General features: G+C 40.8%; 1 protein-coding gene across 8 annotated transcripts in view; it reads right to left on the bottom strand.

Annotated features, from left to right (window-relative positions):
• The window catches only part of LOC127567011 (ETS-related transcription factor Elf-2-like), a 105,230-nt gene that overhangs the window by 52,760 nt on the left and 28,804 nt on the right, over positions 1-23,666 (bottom strand). For 5 of the 8 annotated variants that reach the window (XM_052009647.1, XM_052009663.1, XM_052009639.1 and 2 more), the window contains 2 exons: positions 9,544-9,900; positions 2,273-2,438 (listed from right to left, as the gene is read on the bottom strand). In XM_052009647.1, coding sequence (XP_051865607.1) covers positions 2,273-2,438; positions 9,544-9,621 — 244 coding nt within the window. In that variant the 5' untranslated portion in view covers positions 9,622-9,900. The other 3 variants (XM_052009700.1, XM_052009692.1, XM_052009710.1) reach the window with 3 other exon arrangements.

Genomic DNA, 23,666 nt, shown 5'->3' with positions numbered 1-23,666 from the left:
TAAAACTCCATGGTTGAACCTTCAGTGTGGAGTGCTCCATCACAAATGCTTTAAGTTCAGTTACAAACAATAGCAAACTTCTGGCAACATGGCCTAACCTGGTTCACCTGTCATATCCTGGTGTTTTGTACTTGGCAACAAATCTGTACAGTATCCAGACATCAGACACCTTGAAGTCTCTCATCCAAACAAAAAATTATTATTGCACAAGCTTTGCACGTGAATGTAATCGAGCTATTTGATAACGGACCACACAGTTATCAATGGTGGGGCAAAGAAAAACTAGGTCATGCAAAAGTATTAGAAGAATGCAGTGACCTAGAGTTGTAAAACTGGAGAAGGTTACAGGGATAATGAGAGACGAGCCTGTGAGGGATTTGAATCATAGGATAATTTTAATGTTGCATCAAGAGGTTATAAAGCCAAAGCATTTTCCAACAGACCATCCAAAAATATTGGGATTCCATTATAGTTTAACAATGTAATCAACTTGCAATTAATATTTTTGATACTTCAATGGCCCTAATAATACCAATCCAAATAGAAAGAGGACATTTTTTTATATAACTGTACCAATGAATGTAAAGTTGTATCTGAAAAAGAAAATGTTAATAGGAAAAACTTAATACAGTTGCCAAGATAGTAGATACAGCACTGTAGCTACGATGGTAAATAATTTGGGAACAAATGGAATATTTCATTGGAGGTAAATCAATGAAAAGGGTTAATATTGAGCAGAAAGAGGCCAAATGGCAGATTACGTGTACTGGCAAATATCACATTTTGTTAGGTGTCTTAGCAATTTACAACTAATTCATGTCAGTATAGTATGCATCGGGAATCCATGCATCAGTAATCTTTACAAGGCTACTTAAATAGTTCCAGCTCAATATCTCCCGGCTGTGAAACAACGATGATTACAATGTTGATCTGGTGATTCACTCTGTAAAGTGCACTATAGTGTTTCTGCTGTATTATGTTAAAGCTCAGTGGAGGTGCATTCCACACTGATGTAACCTTCTGACCTTTCAAAGATCGAATTCACTTTCCTGGGTCCCAGTACAAAAAGCAGACAATTATAGCAAGCAAGGGACACCTTGTTAAGTGGGGGAAGGAGAAAACACAAACATAGTACAGTGAAACTCTGATAATCCAACACCCATTGGACTTTGGTGGTGCCGGACCAGAAGATTTACCAGAATATTGGATGTTACCCAAACATGATAAATTTTCCAGTAAATCCCATGAGTTTAAATGTACAAGCACTCCAGGACCCTGCTTCTGGCTGCATATTTACCCACATCCCTGACTGTGGTGTTCTGGACCTCATCCCCGGCTGCAGCCACATCCGGGCCCGTGGTCTGGAGCCCAGCCCCCGTCACACTCCAGACCAGCAGTTCCGGACTGACATCCCACCTGAACCCTGGCTCACATTCCTGACTAATAAGCAAATCAGAGTTTTACTGCACATTGAGATCCCACAAGATGGCAGCTTGTAGCCTCACTCCTGTACAGCAACTCTCAACATAACTTAATATTGATCATTGATCTCAGCATTCTCTGTGGAAGCAAATAGACAAAGGAAGCTGTTCACCCAGATGGAGGGAGAAGTTTGAAAAGAAACATTGAGCTCCTCATTCACTTACCTTCTACCAGGCAATTACAGGGCAGCATTGGCAGTCCAGCACACTACCACCCCCTTTTAACACTCAGGAATTTAGCAAAACAATTTAAGATTTGTCGAGATTCAGGTGACGTCATGACACAGCAAGCAGTGCTGAGGCCTCACAACTCCAGTGACCTCATGGGTTTCCTTCTGGGTGACCCCAAAGATGTGCTGCTGGGTAGGTTAACTGGTTGCTATAAATTATTATTAAAGTGCAGGTAGGTGGCAGGAGAGTCAGAGTGGAGTTGATGGGCAATAAGCTAAGTGACAGAAAATAGGCTACGGGAAAATAAATGGGGGGGGGGGGATGGAAATGGGATTGCTCCAAGAGCTGGTGTACATTCAATGGGCTGAATGGCCTTCTATGTTGTATGGAAGTGGAACAGAAAATACAATGTTTCTAAACATTAAATTGTTTAGTATGTGCAGTTGTACATCATTTTCTTATCAACAATTTCCAACCATCTGCTATTAAAACCTGTGTAAACTTTCCAACTTACTTTCCCTCCAGCTGTTGTGCTGGAGTGGATTTCTGGGATGGATCACACTGTATTTCCATCACTTCCCCCCACTCCCCCTTCCCAGCACAGTCAGTACAGCTCTTACCCGTTTCTGCAGAATCCGTCTCAATCTCCTGTTCCTCAGCAACATCTTGCATCAAGTAAGTTTCATCATCGTAGACCAGTATCTGTGCCGCATAGCCCTGGTCGAACCTGGCACTGGGAACTGGTTCTACTATCACTGCAGGGTACCCTGGACCCTTTTCTGCATCCTGCAGGACAAGGTAGTAGAAAACATAAGCAGAATTGTAAAAAGGCACCATTAAGGTACACTTCTCAGCACAGTATTTTTTTTAATGGCTCTGATCATTTGCATTCAGTCATTCACTTTGTCATATCCGTCATCAAAAACACTGCTAATTTGTTTATCTTAGTGCAATAGTACCACAAGCAAAGGAGGCAGAGTCAAAAAGAGTGCCAGTCTCAATTTCTCTCTTCACTGTTCCTGACTCTTCGGAACTGGATCCAGTGGGGAGAAACAATAAGGATAATCTGGATTTATATATGATATGGCTAATTTGATGGGCTGAATGATCTTTGGTTGTTTTATCTCAGCTCTAGTCTTTGAATAGAATTAAACCTAGCAGAACTCATTGACACCAACAACTAAATATAAAACAAAGCAATATCTTGCAAAATATACAAGATTAATTATGGAAATTGGAACCATAAGATCCTTATCCAGTGATTTATTTAAAAACTAAATGCACTTAAGGGTTAAGGCTTGGAAGAGGCAAGTGCTTAAGCAGATAAAGGGTGTGATCTCATCCAATGTCAAATTGGTTTGAATGTCAAATGCCTCAAATGAATCACACAACACGTAAGTGGAACAACTTTACATCTAAAATCTGGAATAGGAGAAAAGAAATCTTCACTGTAGCCACACATTTCCTACACTTTCAAATGGGTTTTCTTGTATTCATTTTAGCTGCTTAAATGAGATTTTCTACAGCAGATGCTAAATGGTCTTTAACTTCTCCTGTAAGTCACAAAAGCTAAAATAGACCTCAACAATGTAAGCAGAGAAATTAGAATGGAAGCAAATAAGTTCAGAATCCTCAATTCCACACACCATCCAAACCCTTCAATAAGGGTGAGGCACCAGACAAGGACACCTTGTGCGATAGGCACCAGACAAGGACAGAATTGAACCAGCTCCTCCAGCTTAATAGCTGGGCAACATTCACACGCTGCGTGAATGCTACCACTGGCCACCGTGGTTCGGCAAACCTTGTCGAGACCGAAACCAGTCTCAACTCCTAGCGTGGTGTTTCAAAAGTGTCTGCAACTGAAGAGGTGAAAAAACAAGCTCCGAAAGAAAAATTGTATTATATCATTGACCGGTTACAAAAGAACAGAGGTTTGTTAGAAGAGCAGTGGCAGCAGCAACAATGGGTTTTGAGAGCGCAGTCTCAGCAATACAACTAGTGGGTCTTCTCCTAGGTTTGCCACTGTTACATGCTAATGCTCAGTTGGTTTTTAAAAACAAATGTCATATTCTTTGGAATAAATAATTTCCAATACAATTATAACTTATTTTCTTAAAATCAAGTGGTCCTGAAGTAAATATTTAGAATGGAACCGTGTTACAAGAACCTCACAAAAAGTATTTAAAAACAACTTGCAGGTTTGCAATACAATTTGATATTTTTGGTCCAAATCTCCATTAAGCAGTATACAGGACAGATTTTTAATCTCCCTGCTGCATGCGATACGATCTCTGCTATGTCAAATGGGAACAAGCAACAGCAGGGTTGAAGCAGAAACCATTCGTTACACAAACCAACATTCTACTTCTCCTAACATCAAAGCACGACAAACCAGGGTCTCCGCTGCTGTGTGGCCGTGGCAGAAAATAAACTGTTACACATCCTCTCAGTACTTCCCTACATTGTTACAAAAACAAAATGCTGCAGATGATGGAAATCTGAAATAAAAACAGCAAATGCTAGAAATACTTGGCAAATCAGGAACCAAGCGTGGAGGAAAAAAAACCAGAATAACTGTTACTCTGTCCACAATTAGCTAGCTTCCTAGGTGACACATCATTTAATGTGTGATACTAATAATCGACAGACACCAAGCTAACTAATGGTGTGAGAAAAGCATAGGTTTATTGCACAAGGGGTTTGGCATCAGGGCTTCTCATCCTGGATCAGGACTACATCATATCAATGGATGCCATAACTGAACTAATTAATATTCGTACATAAAAAGTGAACGGTGACCATGCAAACAAAAATGGAAATCATTTGTACTCAGGTGCACCGGAAAATTATGCAGTACTGACGGTAAAGTGTAATTGAATTGTGGATAATTTAAAAAAAATCTGAAGACCATCAAGTTCATAAATTGTTTTGTATTTCATATTTTTTTTTAAAAAAACACCTACACATTCCAATAAGATTGTGTTGGCAGTACTATATACTGTCAACCATGTATTCTACTTTAAGAACGCAGCCTTTAAAATGTGGATAGCGTGTACAGACTATTAGCCAATCACATGTTTGTGGATGTGTGTCATATACACTAGTCGGTGTCATGACCAAGCTATTTCTGCAGTCAAATACCCAGACTAGTACAACTGTGGGCAGTAATGGGCATCTCTGAATGTTCAGTAACATCATGAACAACTTGGTTGCAATTATTGAACTCAAAAGTTGGTGCATGTGCCTGAAAATATACAATTTTGCCAAATGATCACCAAAAAGATATCCCATAACAAAACCCAAAATGAAACCAGAAACCGACTCCCAAACATTCTGTATAAACAGTTAACACAAACTGTTTATCAGCTTCTATAACAGTGGATCATGGCAAACTAAAACTGGTGGTATTAAAAATTCATTACAAATGCACCACTTATTAGAGAGAGAGAATATTTAGTTATATGATACCTTTGATGCCTTCAAGCAGTAATGCAGACACTACTGTATACTTACAATGCTCAACTGATGAAATAATATCAATTCCTAATTATATGCAATAAATTCTGTATTCAGAGATTTAAAAAAACAACAAAAATGCACAGGTATTGAATATGCAGACTTAGCTTAAAATAAAAGTCAGTCAGCAAGGCTACTCACCTGCTTCTGAGTACATAGTTTCATAGCAAAATTGTACCAGTAAAAATAAGCATTCCCACATTTCATAGAAATATCTATTTAACCAGAATATAAAAATCAAAAACATTAACATTCATTCACAAGGAACGGAAAACAAACAGAATAACAACATAGCAGTATTATTAAAAATTATTATTTTTGTAGATGAGATTTCTTCTTGGAAAAAAAATTAAACATACCAGAAGTCTGTTTATATTTTGAGCTCCATCAAGGTGCTCCTAGAGTAACTGCTTGTGATGCCGCATGAACAACTGATTGAATGCTTAGTATCTTCTCAATGTACCTTAGGCATTTCATTAGTTGCATACATATAACCCACAAAGTCAATTCTGTTTAAATTATAGGATCCAAAGAGTCATTTACTACCAAGATTCATTAGAGCATAATAAAACCTGGGTTGTTAATTCATAAATACAGAATATCAGTACATTTTATGTGATAGTATACGGTACAAAATGTGTACCAGCTGAGCAGTCTTGCACACTGAAAATAGTGAACAGGACTCTCAAGGGAACTGCGGTTCAGATGAGAGGGAAGTCATTGGTCAAGTTTGTCGGAAATGAGGGAAGTTATTTGGAAGCTGTGCTTGTACCGCCTCTTAAAAGGAAGCAAGACTGGATGAGACCAAATCTCAACCCAGGTTTTTGTCTGGAGAGGGGAAGTGATTTATCAGTTTTGATTAAAAACTTCATGTTTTTCTGTTTTAGTAATAACAACCCACTGCTGAAGGTCACAGTTCAACATTGCAGGGAGTCCTATATCTTCAAACAAAAACACAAGACGCCAAGAAGGAAGTTTTTGATCACTGGACTTTGAAATTTTCTCAAATTCCCTATCAAGCAGAAGTCATCTTTCAACAAAAATCACATTACTTACCCTCACAGCAAAAACAAAATAATTGGTGGAGAAATTGTTCAAGTGTTAAAATCTCAGCTCTTTTGATTTGTTTAGTTTTTGTGATAATTATTCATCTGTTATCAATTTTCACTTAGAATCCAACCAATTTACTAAAATATTCAAAACACCAAGTTATCTGTGATGCATACAAAAACAGTTCTGTGGATCCTTCCCAATTCCCATTATTTTGGTTGATGGGGAAAGGTGTGTCAGGGTTCTGGGAGAAGTAAAGGAAAAAAATCTCACATGTATCTGCCCATCACTGTCATTAACCATCAAACTATTTTGACTAAGTGCCTCTCTCCTTTCTCCACCCCCCCCCCCCCCCACTACTGCTGAACATCTGCTGACAAAAATACTAAAGACTCTTAAATTCTCTTTTGAAAAAGAGAATTCCACTGACCAGTACAGAATAGCAAAAGCTCAGTGTTAATATTGATTTGAAAAAACACATGCATACATTAGTGACAAAACACAAATTAGCAAAACTCACAGGACACAATGACTGAATCTAACTCGGTCAATAGTTAGAGAATTTTAAAGCAGCATCCTGTCCTCTCCATCATATTACAATTACTGCAAAATATATTTCCAAATGATTTGTGAAAAATCCAAAAAGACTTAACAGTTTCTGTAACACAGTTCAAAAGCATAGTAATGAATTGAGAATTCTGCCATTCTCCATTGGGTATCCTCTCGTAACATCTCAGCCACTGTCCACAATGAAATGTTTGTTTGTCTTGCTCATATAAAACAAGTTGGGAGCTGATGCTAGCAGAGTCAGCAGCTTTGGGTGCTCGTACAGCATCTCCCTGTTGAATGTGGGTCAGACCGGGACTGAACAAGACAATTTTACCCTGCCTGGCAGTTTCTGGCCAGTCTGCTAAAGTTCAGTCACTGCTTCTACAACTGAAAACATTCACTTCACCAGCAACTGGATATAAACAGAGCTTTCATCTCCCTGATGGCACAGTGATAAGATACCCCAAGGCTCTTATAGTAGGCCTATCTAATAAAACACACACATTAAGTGAGAGCAGGAACAAGCTCAGCTATAAACTCTACATCCCAATTCTCCTTGTAAAATAAGAGGTTCTCAATTGAATAATCAGGCAACAGAAACGGCCTTAGATATTTGTACTTGTGGCAGGAACTTACTTACACTCAAAAATATCTCATTGGAAATCTCCTAAAGTTAAAACATATTTTATTTTTATCCCACACGCTCATGCACAAGCATGCATCACACACTCCCACACAGCATCTCATATCCCTGACCAGTGAGGAAGATTTGATAATGTCACAACAAATCTTCCTTTCATTACATTAAATCATTAATTGTGGATGAACATGAATAAAAAGCCTCATTAAATCTCTCATCAACATCTAACTTGCACCATAATATAATACGTATCACCAAAATGTAATCTCCGTTGTCTGTTGCCACAGAGGCATCTCTCTCCCTCATCCATACCCCCAGTGAATAATAAAGACTGACAATTGAATGTACTCACACCACTTAAGCAATAGAACATAGGACAGTACAGCACAGGAAGACACCCTTCAGCCCAAGATGTTGTGCTGAACAAATTATCTTCTAAAAACTGAAAAATAGACACTTTGCAATAGGTTTTGCACACAATTAAAGTAAAATAATAACCAGATAACTTTTCATTTTGTGGTATTGATTGAGAGGGCATGCTGACCAGGAAACATGCCTACTTGGTTCTGTCATGAAATCTTTGCCTTCTCATCTGAATGCAGGTATCTCAAAAGGCAGCAAGCTCAAAATGCAGTTCTCCCTCAGCATTTAAAACAGGGAAGACTAGACTACAAGCTCAAGTCCTGCAATGTGACAACTGCCCACTTGTAGATGGTGGCAGTGATGGTCTGCTTGAACAAACTGTTGCAGTCCATGTGGCAAAGGTGTTGCCAATAACTGGGTCAGCAATGATGAAGGAACACTGATGCATTTTCATGTTGGGTGCTGTGCAGGAGAACATGGCTGATGGTGTACCCATGCATCTGCCACCGTATTCCTTCTCAGGAGTAGTAAGTGTAGATTTTGGGTGGGGAAATGCCTTGAAGAATTTAGATTACCTTAAAGTTTTTTTGCACGGCCAAAAGAGAAGCATTGTAATGGTTGTAACGGTGACAGCACTATCCCCCGAGAGAACTGATAGAGTCAATCGTGTCTGATGACCACATGGCTGTAAAGTGACTGAGCCCGATTTCATACGTGTAATTTGTACACAACTATCCTCACTTTGCTGAATCTGTCTGAAAAATTACCCTGCTTTTATTGGGAGAAGTTGCTCCAGTTTCTGTCTTAAGTTCCATTTCTTCCATTCTTTAAATACACAATTCATTCTGCATAACCCAATATTGTTGTATAATCAACTTGCTTGCTGTCACAACACTATCAACAGGTAATTTTATTTCTTACACTTAATGTGAAATATCCCCAAAATGCTTACAGTTACAAGATTTTAGTTCATCTGAAGCCCTTGCCTCTTGTTGGCCTCAAATTTAAACAAAGTTGAAGCAAGTAATAAACCAGAGGAGTTGGCCTCTTTGACCAAGAATCCAGTGCCAGAGCAAAATCAATTAAAACATTTAATCAGTTTGTAAAAATTAAGCATCAACTTCCACAAAATTGCTGGTGGTTAATTGCATGCATTAAATGGATACGGTGGCAAAGTGGTTAAATTATTGGACTGGTATCCCAAGTTCCGAACCAATGATCTGGAAACTTGGGTTCAAGTCCCACCATAGCGGCTGGGAATTCAAATTCAAGCAATTCAAAACAATGTCTGAAAGTCAGTTTCATGATCATCATTACTATCATACTGTTGCAAATATCTATCTTGTTTGATAAAGTCCATCAGAGAAGGCAATCTCCCATCCTTACCCAGCCTGGCCTATACGTGACTCCAGACCCACCAATGTGGCAACTCTTAACTGCCTTCTCAGTTCAGGGTAATTATAAAAGGCTGGCAACGTCCATATCCCATGAATAAATGAGTCTTCACTTTACATTTCTGCATATTAGTAGTAATAAATGATTAGAGTTAGCAGTCACACCATCAGTGTTGAAAAAAGTGCAGAAAAGCACGCAGATTATGTTCTAAAGACTCAAAAAGTATTCCAGAGTCTGAAGGCATTCAATGTGCCAGCAAAGGTTATTCGTTGTATAACAAAGTCAGACAAGGGAGCATATGCATAAAAGTTAAATAGGACAGAAGCATAGTTATTTTGCAAAGGAGAGGGTAGGCGGAAATGCCCCTTCGCTGACCTGCTGCTGATGGTTCTCCATTCCATTACTGGCAAAGTCAAACACCAGGCTTCCACAGTCCACCACTGCTGATGTCATAGCACATTCCCTGGGACTTCAAGAGCAACTGGGAAAAAAACCTTCCTCTCACATCAGGGGGCTGCACTGAGCCCGTCCCGAAATCAAAATGACCCTTTCCTTTTGGGCACATGCAGAACCATACAGCACTTGAGAGGTGTTGTTCAAAACATAACACAATAAAAATGGTGCAGCACAGGAATAAAGTCCCCCTGAGGCATGTATCCTTTCTGGCTCCACTTCCTCAGTTTAGGAAATGTCATTCCAGTAAAACGTTGCTTCTGTAAGAGGTTAGTGTACCTGCAAAAAGGGAAAGAAAAGCAGGTAAATTTATTGGCTTTTAACACAAAAGAGAAAGATAACACCAAAATAAAACTTCATTTCAGATTTTTTTGTAATTGCCACTTGGCTTAACCAGCCTGGAAACACCCATAAGCTGGACCTTTTCCAACTCAAGCCTATCTGCACATCAATGAATTAGACTTGTTGAAACTTCATGCCAAGGATGCAGAAACAGCCTTTCTCTTTAAAAAAAAGAGCAACAGAGGGCACCAGTGAGCAGGTCACAGCAAGATCAACTAAACTCTGCATTGATGTAGCAACAACTTACTTAGGATCAGGTAGCTGACACGAGTTGTGCCACATGTTATTTAACACAAGCTTCAGGCTATTTTCCATAAAAGCTTGAGACTGCTATTTTCATGGTTTCTTTAAAAAAGTCCTTAAAATAATTTCGCGAGAAGCTGCGTTAGCTACGTGTACTTTTTTTCTTGCTTTGTGATCACAGAAATACCATAAAAAGGGTCAAGACAAGGAGACAAAGTTCAATTATTTCTTTTGCATGGTTGAATTCTATTCAGCAATCCTACCAACACAACTGGTATTGCCCTCACTGTACATGTAACACTGGCTTGACCACCTCCAGGCTTACCTGGGTATTATCTGTAGCATTTACACTTGATGTGACAAGTGGCAAATGATAAATGTCACAGTTTCTTGATTGCAGATCAAAAACTAAAGTACCATGAAAGGTTATAGCACATAGCAGAACGCTACAGGTAATTGTTAGCTACCTTAATTGGAAACGTTACACAAAAGAGGTAAATAAAAAGTGAAATTTACTACGATGCTGGAGGAACTCGCAGGCCAGGCAGCATCAGTGGAGAAAAGCAGGAAGGGTCCTGACCCGAAATGTTGACCATCTGCTATTCTCCGCAGATGCAGCCTGGCCTGCTGAGTTCCTCCAGCATCATAGTATTTTTCATCTAGATTCCCGCATCTGCAGTCCTTTGTTTCTCTAAAAGTGAAATATAATCTCATTGCAGGGTTAAAATCATGCGCCCCAACTGTGATAATTTTAGAAATATCCAATATTCACCACTGGCCTCAAGTATGGAATGTAATATAATTTTAAACTGTGGGCTTGTGTTTTTTTTAAAAAAAGAAACAAAAAATGCAGGAATTGCTACACCCATTCCTGCTTAGTCACAAGGAACTTTATTTGAGACCACTTTGAACACCCAGCCCCAACAATGTTCAATTCCAAGAAGCCCATTTAAAATTAGAAAGGGATGTAGTTAAAAGCAGATAAACATAGTTACAGGAGCAATCAAATTGTCCATAAATTGACAGTGATATTCCAACGATTGAACAACAGTTATTAGAAACCAGCTGACTGCCTCCACTACGATCACTACAAGCATCCTAACCAAAAAATTCAAGAACAAACCCTTTGACATTTAAAAACATTGGCAATACATTGCTGACTTATGCTCAACGTCCTCTCAGGTCCCTTATTTTAAACTGGATGAACCCCAACAGTTGCTCCTCAGATAAGATGAGATTTCTTTATTAGTCATACGCACATCAAAACACACAGTGAAATGCATCTTTTGCATAGTGTTCTGGGGGCAGCCTGCAAGTGTCACCACGCTTCTGGCACCAACATAGCATGCCTGCAACTTCCAAACCCGTACTTCTTTGGAATGTGGGAGGAAACTCACAGACACGGGGAGAACATACGAACTCCTTACAGACAGTGGTCGGAATTGAACCCATGTCGCCGGCGCTGTAATAGTGTTACGCTAACCACTACACTACCGTGCCTGCCCTATCCTTCAAAGAGCTTATGGACTCGCTCGCTTTCTGAAACTTCTCTTCACTGGGTTCTTCAATGATCCAAGCTGACACCACCTTTTCTGCAATTTGGCTTCATCCCACATCAAGTCACGTTTTAACGCTGGGCTCTTTCAAATTATCTCCTCTCTATTTATTCTCAGTTATAGTCCGTTGAGATATAGGACAACTTGGTGCATCCAGGTCGGTATGATCTGAGGTGACTGACAAGGTCAATGTGGGAACCTTGTACTCTTCCAATACGCCTGGATGGGACGGGCAGTTGGGTAGTTTGTGAGCCATGTCCTCCTTCCATTGTTTGTGCTGTTTTACTATCAGGGCACAAGTTCCCAACCTTCTTCACGAGCCTCTGACTCAAATTTCCTCAGTGTCAATTCATATGCAGATATGGGCTTCCAGTTAAGACCACAGCCCATTTGTTTCTTAAAACCCTCCTGGGCCACTCTCTCGTCTCCTTCCTTTCCTGCTGGCCAATCACGTTAGTTCCTCCACTCCTCAATCCTTCCCCTAACACCCACTGACAACAGACCTCCTTTCTGTCCCACTTTGTCAAGAGAGCAGCAATTACCGTCACATTCTGAATTTCCCTTCAGAATGCCCTTTTTCTTCTCAACAACAGTCAAGGAGACTTCCCTGTATTCCCCACCCCCCAGCTCCTCTGACACACTTTCTTTGCTGCCCACCCAGCATAAACTCCCTTAACTGTTTATCCTTTGACTGCAGCTGAAGCACTCTCTCACCTTGGATGCTCCCATCTCAGCAAAACCTTTGCTGTAATTAGCCCCCATAGTCACTGCCTCAAGTTCAGGACAGAATGCTCAAAATTCCCTAGTTCAGTAATCCAGGTCTTCGATCTTTTAACAAAACCACTCATGACCCAAGAATCATCCAAGAAAGCAAAAATAACTGGCAACTTCTTTTCTCCACAGCCATCTGCCTCCTTCAACCCTCTGCTTCTCACTCCAGCCTCTCCTCCAACGTGCTGCAAAATGATTTGTCACTCAAAAATGAAAGCCGTTTGTCTAGTTACCTCTATGGCAGCAGTTCCTTCCTTGCCCATCAGGTCAATTCTTCCCCCCCAGAAAAACCCTCCCCACACCTCAGACCCTGCCCCAGCCACACTCTAGACACCTGGCCATTGATGCTCACCCCTCTCGCATCCTGGACCCCAGCTCACACTCCGAACTAATGAGCAAGTCAGATGCTGAACTACCTTGATTTATGAACAATAGGATGCAGGATTATCTGATTTTTACTGTATTGGCTGAAATCATCATTACTGTTAAAAGACACCAGAACAACCATTAATCAAGAAACCCCTTGGGTAGTGGGTACTGCTCCTCATTCATAGCACCGATAAGTAACATAGTGGGTTACAGACGGCATTTCAAGCAGCTAGTGTCTGACCTTGAGGTTAAACTAACCCAGGTACAGACCGTCAGCAAAATGGGTGAGCCAAAAGGTGTGGTGATTTTAAATAAGTATTTGGTCTTCCATTATTTTTCCATATATAAACAAATACTTTCGATTCATTGTTTCTCAGTTGCATGGGCATTGAGGAGAAGGGGTGCTGGGGGTATTTCCCTGAAAGAAGTGGACACAGAATGAAGAGCTTGGAAATCACTGATTTAAGCAAAGCAGTTCAGAAGGTATAGCAACTGTGACTGTGACTATCACTTTGTGTCTATGATCACGGAAAACTCGGGCATGTGCTACACAAGAGCTCTCTGCATGAGCTCACTAACTGGCACTAGAAAGACAGGAGTGCTAAGCATTTTGAAAGACTAACATACAGTTTACACAGAACATTGCCCAATGTGATAAAACAGTACATACAGGAATGCAAGACAGCAAGATCAACACATTCAATGCACTCCATCTGTCCAAAGCACAAAAACTTCAATGGATTCACAGGGCTGGGCAATTTTCAACTTCAAAATCAAATTATTTTTTCAACAGTTATCAGGCACTGTTCCATTCCAATAAGTTTTCCAGATACCTGGACGAATGATCCAGAGTCACAAGTTCAAATTCACCAGTCTTGAACTGTCATTCCCCAGGAGTGCCATCTTGAACTCTAACACCTTCGCAGAATCCAGCCAATTTGATTCACTCTATGTGATATCAAGCGTAAGATGCAAAACGCAATGAAGATTGACAACTTCAACTCCTGAACCACATGCAACTCTAGCCAGCTGTTCCAGTTCAGCTGCAACATTGACATCCAACCGCTAATGTAGAAAATTGCCCCCTTCACAAAGAGGACAATTCCAACCTAGCCAATTAAAATCTGACACATTTCATCAACAACTTGAAAGGTGATGCCATCGACAGTGTCATCAAGTGACCCTGACCAATAACATGCACACTGGTGCTCAGCTTGGATCCTGTCAGCAACACTCAGTTCCAAACCTCACTACAGCCTGGTCCAAATGTGGACCTCCAGAGGCAAGGTGTTCTTGACATCAGAGCATCATTTGACTGAGTGCAAAGGAGCCCTGATAAAATTGCAGTAAATGAATATCAATGGATAATGCAGGTTCCTAGGTGTAAACATCACCAGCAATTTGTCCTGATCCAACCACGTAGATGTTATGGCCAAGAAAGCACACCAGCAACTCTACTTCCTCAGAAGGCAAAGGAAATTCAGCACATCCCCGTTGACCTTCACCAATTTTTACAGATGCACCATAGAAAGCACCTGATCTGTATGCATCACAGCTTGGTATGGCAACTGCTCTGCCCAATACAGCAAAAAATTGCAGAGTTGTGAACACAGCACAGTCCATCACAAAAACTAGCCTCCCCTCCATTGACTCTGTCTACACTTCCTGCTGCTTCGGGAAAGCGGCTAACATAATTAAAGACCCCTCCCACCCCAGACATTCTCTCCTCTCCCCCCTTCCATGGGGCAGAAGATACAAAAGCTTAAAAATTCATACCAGCAGGAACAAGGACAGTTTCTATCCTGCTGTTACAAGATTCTTGAATGAACCTCTTGTACGATAAAGAGGAACTTTTGATCTCACAATCTACTTCGTAATGGCCCTTGCACCTTATCTGCCTACCTGTACTGTACTTTCTCTGTAACTGTAACACTATATTCTGCATTCTATTATTCTTTTTTCTTGGTACTACCTCAGTTTATTTACATATGGAATGATGTCTTGAGAGTATGCAAAACAAAGCTTTTGGTATTGGTTTTACTATTGTCACTTGTACCAAGGTACAGTGAAAATCTTGTCTTGCATACCGATCGTACAGGTCAATTCATTACACAGTGCAGTTACATTGAGTTAGTACAGAGTGCATTGAGATAGTACAGGTAAAAGCAATAACAGTACAGAGTAAAGTGTCACAGCTACAGAGAAAGTGCAGTGCAATAAGGTGCAAGGTCACAACAAGGTAGATCGTGAGGTCATAGTCCATCTCATTGTATAAGGGAACCGTTCAATAGTCTTATCACAGTGGGGTAGAAGCTCTCCTTAGGTCTGGTGGTACGTGCCCTCAGGCTCCTGTATCTTCTACCCGATGGAAGAGGAGAGAAGAGAGAATGTCCTGGGTGGGAGGAGTCTTTGATTATGCTGGCTGCTTCACCAAGACAACGAGAGGTAAAGACAGAGTCCAAGGAGGGGAGGTTGGAGTTCATGATGTGCTGGGCTGTGTCCACAACTCTCTGCAGCTTCTTGCGGTCCTGGGCAGAGCAGATGCCACACCAAGCCATGATACATCCAGATAGGATGCTTTCTATGATTCATTGATAAAAGTTGGTAAGAGTCAAAGGGGACAAACCGAATTTCTTTAGCCTCCCGAGGAAGTAGAGGTGCTGGTGAGCTTTCTTGGCCGTGGCATCTACATGATTTGACCAGGACAGGCTGTTGGTGATGTTCACTCCCAGGAACTTGAAGCTCTCAACCTTCTCGACCTCAGCACCGTTGATGTAGACAGGTGCATGTACACCGCCCCCTTTCCTGAAGTCAATGACCAGCTCTTTTGGTTTGTTGACATTGAGGGAAAGGTTGTTATCATGACACCATGCCACTAAGCTCTCTATCTCCTTCTTGTACTCCGACTCATCGCTGTTTGAGATACGGCCTACCACGGTGGTATCATCTGCAAACTTGTAGATGGGGTTAGAGCAGAATCTGGCCACACAGTCATGAATGTATAGGGAGTAGAGTAGAGGGCTGAGGACAGAGCCTCGTGGGGCACCAGTGTTGAGAATAATCGTGCCAGAGGTATTGCTGCCTATTCTCACTGATTGCGGTCTGTTGGTTAGAAAGTCAAGGATCCAGTTACAGAGGGAGGTGTTGAGTCCTAGGTCTCAGAGTTTGGTGACAAGCTTGCTTGGGATTATTGTATTGAAGACAGAGCCGTAGTCAATAAACAATAGTCTAATGTAGGTGTCTTTACTGTCTAGATGCTCCAGAGCTGAGTGTAGGGCCAGAGAGATGGCATCCACTGTAGACCTGTTTCAGCGATAGGCGAATTGCAGTGGGTCAAGATTGTCTGGGAGGCTGGAGTTGATGCGTGCCATGACCAACCTCTCAAAGCACTTCATGATGGTGGATGTCAGAGCCACTGAGGCATGTAACCTTGCTTTTCTTTGGTACTGGGATGATAGTGGTCTTCTTAAAACAGGTGGGAACCTGAGATTGAAGCAGGGAGAGGTTAAATATGTCCACAAATACTTCTGCCAGCTGATCAGCACAAGATCCGACCATTGAGGGAAAAGATTCTTGTTTCACTGTATTTCAGTGCACGTGACAATAATAAACCAACTCTCCACTCAGAAATTACACCTAGCAGAAAAAAAGATGGCAATTTAGAATGTGCGAGCTAGCGATCTCAGTCAGGATTTCACTGCAGGAACACCTCAGGGCAGAAGCCCAGCCATCTACGGCTGCCACATCAATACATCCCCTCCCTTGGCCAAACAAACAGGATGTTCACATGAACGCAAGGATACAGCAGCGGAAGTGGGCCAACTAGTCCCACCATTCACTTTGATAATGGCTAATCTGCCCCAAGCCTCAACTCCTCTTCTCTGCCAGTTCCCCACAGCCCGCAATTCCCCGATCTTCCACTCATCTGCCTCTTCTTTAAATACTAATGATCTAGATTCTACAATCCTCAAGAATTCCAGACATTCACCACGTTCTGCAAGAAGACATTCCTACATACTTCAGTTTTAGTTTTCCAATGATTGCAGTGTTCACTTCCAGGCACTCACCAACTTTTCTCAAAACGCTCTCCCATCATCCAAGAAAGCAACCATGCAGTAAAGGATTTCTCCAATGCTGCTCCAAATCAGCAACACCTAGCATCCTTAACATAAAATCTCAAAGCATTTCACAGAAACAGTACCAGGCAAAATACAGCACCAAGCTACACAAGGAGATATTAGGACAGGTGACCAAAAGCTTGGTCCAAGAGGTATAAGGAAAGCAACAGCTAATCACTCTTCTATCCTGCAACAAGACAAGCCAACTCTTTCAGATAAGCTAGGACAAACCAAGCTACCTCAAGAGTGAGAATAGAAGCCAATGATTGTAGCTGATGTTGGGCTGCTATAGCTGGCAAATTACCAAACTGAATTTGCTTTATTAACTACAGATATTTAGTTATTAGACAATAGCTGTGGTAGTGCATTAAGTGACCACGAAGTGCACCCCATACTGGAGATAGGCAGATATCCTACCCAAGGAGAATAACTTATCAAAGAAGCTTAATGGTGATAAAAGTCATTTCCTATTTTGAAGTGCAATCTTAGAGAAGTGGACTTCCCTGACAGCTCTGCAAGTCAGTTCACTTGTCACCTTTGTAACAGTTGTAAATGTAAATGCAATCCCACTCAAAGGAATTTTAGACAAACTCCATTATAGGACTTAAATCGGTCCACATCTGCTTTCCTGCACCCCAAATTAATGTTGAAAAAAAAACACCATAAATACTCAAGTCAAACAGCATCTGTGGAGTGAGAAACAGTGGAAATAAAGCCATTTCCCTCTCCAGTGATGCCCTGAGTATTTCCAGCATTTTCTGCTATTTCAAATTTCCAGCATCTGTAATTTTTTACCTTTCAAGTTAGTGATCCACTTTAAACCAGTAATACTTCAATATTGTCCAGCTGACCTAAAATTAGGAAACTTAAACTACAACTTAAATAACAAAAGCTTTTGATAACCATATACATTAAGCATTATTCAGTAACACTGTTGAGAGTGAAATACATACCAGTTTACATTTGAAATTTTACAGCATATGCAATTCAGTTATTTAGCCAGAAATATGAAATGACTGCTTAAACACTGAAACTGCCATTCCACTGAAGAAATCAATGGCCCATATCTCTAGAGTCAGTATTATATATCATTCTGTACACAGTACCAGCAGACAAGGCAGCGATAATGGCAAATAAAATGTCATGCATGTAACCACATTTAAACCAAAAAAAGGATATTCAGCTCCCTTCACTTGGAACCTCAACAATCCACATAAAGTGCTTTCTATATTGCAGACAATTAAATACTTTGTTCAAGTGTAGTTGGTTTGCAAAGTGCTCAGAAGCATCCCAAGGTCATGAAAGCCTCTATATAAAAACAAGTCCTTTTTTCCCCCTGAGTGATAGCAGCCAACGGTTCTTCGCTGGCTATCTGCCACAGTCGTCGAGCCCAATTAGCCTCTATGGCCTTTGGATGAAGAGAGGGTCACAGACAACAAATGGAACATGGATATATACATATCCCCTAACAAAGCAAAATGATGCAAGACATTTCATAGATTGCACTCTGACCATACTTAATATCAAACCAGAGACAAAGATGTTATTGGATTGTGATCAGAGAGACAGACAAGATCAGCCTTGTATGTGGGGCTTCTCCCACGTCAGAATTTACCAGTTTAAAGAGAACAAAAAAAAAAGGAAGAAAAGTATGGAAACATAGAAAGTAAGAGCAGGAATAAGCCATACAGCCTTTCAAGCTTACTCCACTATTCAATGTGATCACAGCTTCCTATCCCCAATTTCCTCCTGGATCTCATGATCTCTTTTACTCATTTGTACACCACCTAACTCTGTCTTTAATGATTTATTCTCACTTGTGGTAGGGAATTCCACAAAGTCATCACTCTTTGGGTGAAAAAAAATTCTCCTCACCTCAGTCCTAAATGGCTTACATTGTAACCTTAGGCTTTAGCCAGTTTCTCAACTTCCTTATTGTTACGAACATCTCTCCTGCATCTAATCTGTCCAGTCTCATCAGGATTTTATAATGTTCAACAAGGGACTCTGTCAATTCTCTAAACTTTAGTGAATAAGATTAATTGTCCCATTCTTTCTTCACATCCATCCTACTGTCCCAGGAATCAGCCTGGTGAAATTTCACTGTACTCTATCCATAGGTAAGGAGACCAAAACTGCATGCAGTACTCAAGGTGTGGTCTTACCACCAAGGCCCTGTATAATGACAGTAAGATGTCCCTCCTGCTTATTCAATTTCTCTCACAGTGAGGGCAACGTATCATTTGCCGTCTTAACTGACTGCTGTCATTGGTGCATAAGGACACCAGGTTTCACTGCATCTCCACTTTCCCTAATCTCTTGACTTTTCGGTAATAATCTGATTTCCCGTTTTTCCCACCAGTGGATAACTACATTTATTTGCATTGTACTGCATCTACCATATTTTTGCTCACTCACTCCATCTATCCAGATTACTCTGCAACCTTTCTGCATCCTCCTCAGGGCTCTCATTCCCACCCAGTTTTGTGGGATATGTATTTAACTCCCTCATCCAAATCATTAATAACATATCGTAAATAGCTGGGGTCCAAGCACCGAGCCCTGCAGTCCAGCCTTTAGTCACCATCTGCCACTCGCAATCGGATGCATTTATTCCTATTCCTCGTCTCCCATTTGGCAACTAGTTCTCTTTCCACAGTAGTATATCATCCACAATCCTGTGCTTTAATTCTATACACATTCTCTTATGTGGGACCTTGTCAAAAGCCTTTTCAAACTCCAAATACACCACATCCACTGGCCTTCCCCATCCACTCAATGAGTTACATGCTCAACAAAATCCATTAAAATTTGTCAAGTGCAATCTCCCTTTTGTAAATCCATGCCGACTTTGATGAATCCTGTCACTGTTTTCCAAATTGTTTCTATTTATAATTAACTATTACATCATTAACCCTAGCATTTTCCCCAATACCGATGTCAGACTAACCAGACTCAATTCCCTGTTTTACCTCTCCCTCCTTTTTTCAAATAATTAAGTTACATCAGCCACTACCCAATCGAAGAGAAATAATACAGACTCCAAAGAACATTAGAAAATAACCACATCCACTATTCCCAGGCCAGTTTATGTATTCTGGGATGCAGACTACCTGGCCCTGGAGATTTATTGAACTTCAATCCCATCAATTCTCCCCAAACCACCTCTCCACCAATACTGATTTCTTGTAGTTCCTTCCTCTCACTAGTCCCTGGGTTACTTAACATTTCTGGGAGGTTATTTCCAGCACCCTCTGTGGAGATGGACCCAAAGTATTTGGTCTACCATTTCTTTATTCTCCATTATAAGTTCCATTATTGACTTTAAGGGGCCTAAATTTATCTTCACTGTTCATTTTTTTGCTTTACATATCTATTTACTATCAGTTTTTACTTTTCAGTAATCTTACTCTTATACTCTCTTTCCTCCCTTTAATTAAACCCTTTGTCCTCCTCTGCTCTGTTCTAAACTGTTCCCAGACCTTGTGTTTGCTGCTTTTTTCAGGAGGCAGGGGGAGGTTTGATCTCAGAAGTTCATAAAATTAGGAGATGTGTGGATGTGGTAGATAGTTATGAATCTTTCTCCTAGAGTGGGGAACTCTAAAAAGCAGATGACATAAGTTTAAGATGACGGGAGAAATTTAAAGCAAGGAGATAGTTCTTCCATACAGAGGGAGGTGACCAGAGGCAGATACAATTAGTGTTTAAACGGCATTTGGTTAGATACGTAGATACTTGGACAGGAAAGGTGCAGAAGAATATGGGCCAAATGTGGGGAAAATGGGATTAGTGTAGATAGGCATCATAGTCAGCATGAAAAAGTTGGGCCAAAAGGCTCATTTCTGTGCTGTACAGCTCTGTGACTCTCTGACCTATGTGTGTCTCCTCCTTGTATCTTAATACCACCCAAGATTTCCCTTGCTGGAAGTGACTCAACAATTTAGTTGAGCCATGCTCCATCTTATTTTTGTCCCATATAGGAATGCACATTTGTTGCCGTTCATTCACATGCTCCTTAAATGTTTGCCACTGCCAATCCACTGTCAACCCCATAAGTAACATTCCCCAATCCTCCTTAGCCAAGTTTCACCTCATACCATTCTAATTCCTGTATTTAGACTCAGGACCCTTGTGGCAGAATCAACTATTTCATTGTTCATCTTAAAGAAGAATTTAATGCATGCTTAGTCCTTCCTTTCCAAGGGGCCTTGCACAGTAAGATTACTGCTTCATCCTCTCTCATTACACAGTACACACTGTAGTATGGCCTGCTCTCTCATGGGTTTCATCCTATATCAGTCTTAAAACCATTCCATATACACTCCAGGAATTCCTTCTTCACAGTATTGTTACTAATTTGATTAGTCCAATCTAATGTGCAAGTTAATGCCACCCATGATTACAGTTATACCCTTAGTGTATGCATCTCCAGTTCCTCATTTAATGCCATGCCCAACATCACCACTACTGTTGGGGAGGGGTTGGCAGAGGTCTGTACACACCTCCCACTAATGCTTTCTGCCCCTTGGTACTCAGTTCCACCCATACACAATGCACATCAGAGCTAATACCCCCCTCATTATTGCATTAATCTAACAAATATTACCCCACACCCCTTTCCTTTTTGCCTTCTTAAATATTATTATCCTTTAGCTTCAGCTCCCTTTTGTTCCTGCTGCAACCACATCTCAATAATCCCATTAATTCATCCACTTTATGGTGAATGGTCCATACATCAAGACACAAAACCTTTAGGTTCATCTCTTTTTAACACAACAACCTTGTTTCTTTCTCATCCTCAATTGCTCTTCTATCCCTTGCTTCACCTTCCTTTTGTCTCCTTACATAGATACCCAACCCCCTGCCAAATTAGTTTAAACCCTTCCCAACAGAGCTTTACCCAGGATATCATTCCCAGGTGCAGCTCATCCAATTTGAACTGGTCCCACCTCCCTCAAAACCAGTTCCAGTGTCCCAGGAATTGGAATCCCTTCCCCTTACACCAATCCTACAGCCACATATTCATTGATATATCCTATTATTTCTACTCTGACTAGCACTTGACACTGGCAGTAATCCTCAGATTACTACCTTCGATGTCTCAGTTTTTCCAATTTTTTCCCTAGATCCATATGTTTAGCTTGTAGAAACTCCTTTTTTAATCTGTCATTGGTACCAATATGGACCATGACATCCCAATGCCCAGCAGCTGCAATGGCTTAATAGCAACACCCTCTCAAACCCAAGCATAATACTCAAAGGAGTTTAGCTAAAAACCTTCAGAACAATATCAAGTATTTGCACATTGTTCTTCTTACATGGCAAAGCATCTCAAAGCCCATCACACATGGTTTGGCACTTAAGACACATTTAGAAAGATGTTAAAGTAGATAACCAAAGTGTATCATAAGTTATAGGAGCATCTTGAGGAATGAAAAAGAGGCAAGATGCAGAAAGTTAAGGGAGAAAATTTTCAGAGCTTGGGACCCTGGCAACTAAAGAGCTGGTGGCTAATGGTGGACAACCAAAAGGCCATCACTGAACTGTCAAAGATAATTGAAGTGATTGACTGCTAGAGACAATGAGTGGCAAAGCCACAGAAGGATTTGTAAACAAGAATGAAATTTTTAAAATTAAGCCATTGCCTAACCAAAACCCAAGGTAGATCAAGTGAGTGAAAGGCAAGTGGGGTTTGGTGCACATTAAGTTTCACGGAGCTCAAACGCTCTTGTGCTTTTGGGAAACCAGCCAGAAATAAGGTCAAAAGAAAAATGCTTTCATTACACGAGATCAGCCCGACCTGCTGTAAGCTAACAATTTCATTGTTGTTTGTTAAACTCTGAAGTTTTGACATCTCCCACTCATGAAGTCTCTAAGCCACCAATACACTTCAATATTCTTGTTTTGAAGCCCAAAGCAAAAAATGTTTCTCCCTTTCCAGCATAACCCATCTATATATTTTTAGTTTGGCCCTACAAGAGCTTACTTTATATTTGAGGTATTCATTTCCAACCTGCCTTTTTCTCAGTGTGCACACTTTTCATTTGTCACTGTGCAGTGTGGTAAATGCAGCAGCAAACTTGCCCACAGCAAAATCCCAGAAGCAGCAATGACCAGTTAATCACTGATTGGTCAATGCTGGTTGAGAAATAAATATTGATCAGATCTCTGGTGCTATGAAATAACGTTGTAGAATCTTTCACACCTACCCTAGGGAGTACATTCAAAGTAGCACCTCCAATGATGCGATGCACAACTGCCACAGTACTGTAGTGCCAAGTCAAACAGGATTGCATGCTCAGATCTCCGAATCCGTGACCTTTCTGAATCTGAGCCGAGGTTGACAATACAAAATGATCTTTAAAAATTGTTAACACAGCATCTTTCGTGACCTCAGGACTTTAAAACCGCTTTAACTATTTTTGACCTGTAATCACCAGTGCAATGCAAGAAACATCAATACTGTTGCACAGCCAGGTCTTACGAACAGAAATGTGACAATGATCGGATAACCCAAGTTTCTGAAGATATTAGCTAAGAAGCAAGAAGTACCCTGGACAATGAGGAGAGCTCTCCTACTCTTCATCAGGGAGTGACATTTTTCTGAGCTGATAGGCCTCAGTTAAATGCCTCCTCTGAGACAGCA

The sequence above is a fragment of the Pristis pectinata genome, chromosome 2 (genome assembly GCF_009764475.1).
Source record: "Pristis pectinata isolate sPriPec2 chromosome 2, sPriPec2.1.pri, whole genome shotgun sequence".
Lineage (NCBI taxonomy): Eukaryota > Metazoa > Chordata > Chondrichthyes > Rhinopristiformes > Pristidae > Pristis > Pristis pectinata.
The sequence above is the reverse complement of the archived record's forward strand: the minus strand, read 5'-3'. Positions and strand labels throughout refer to the sequence as shown.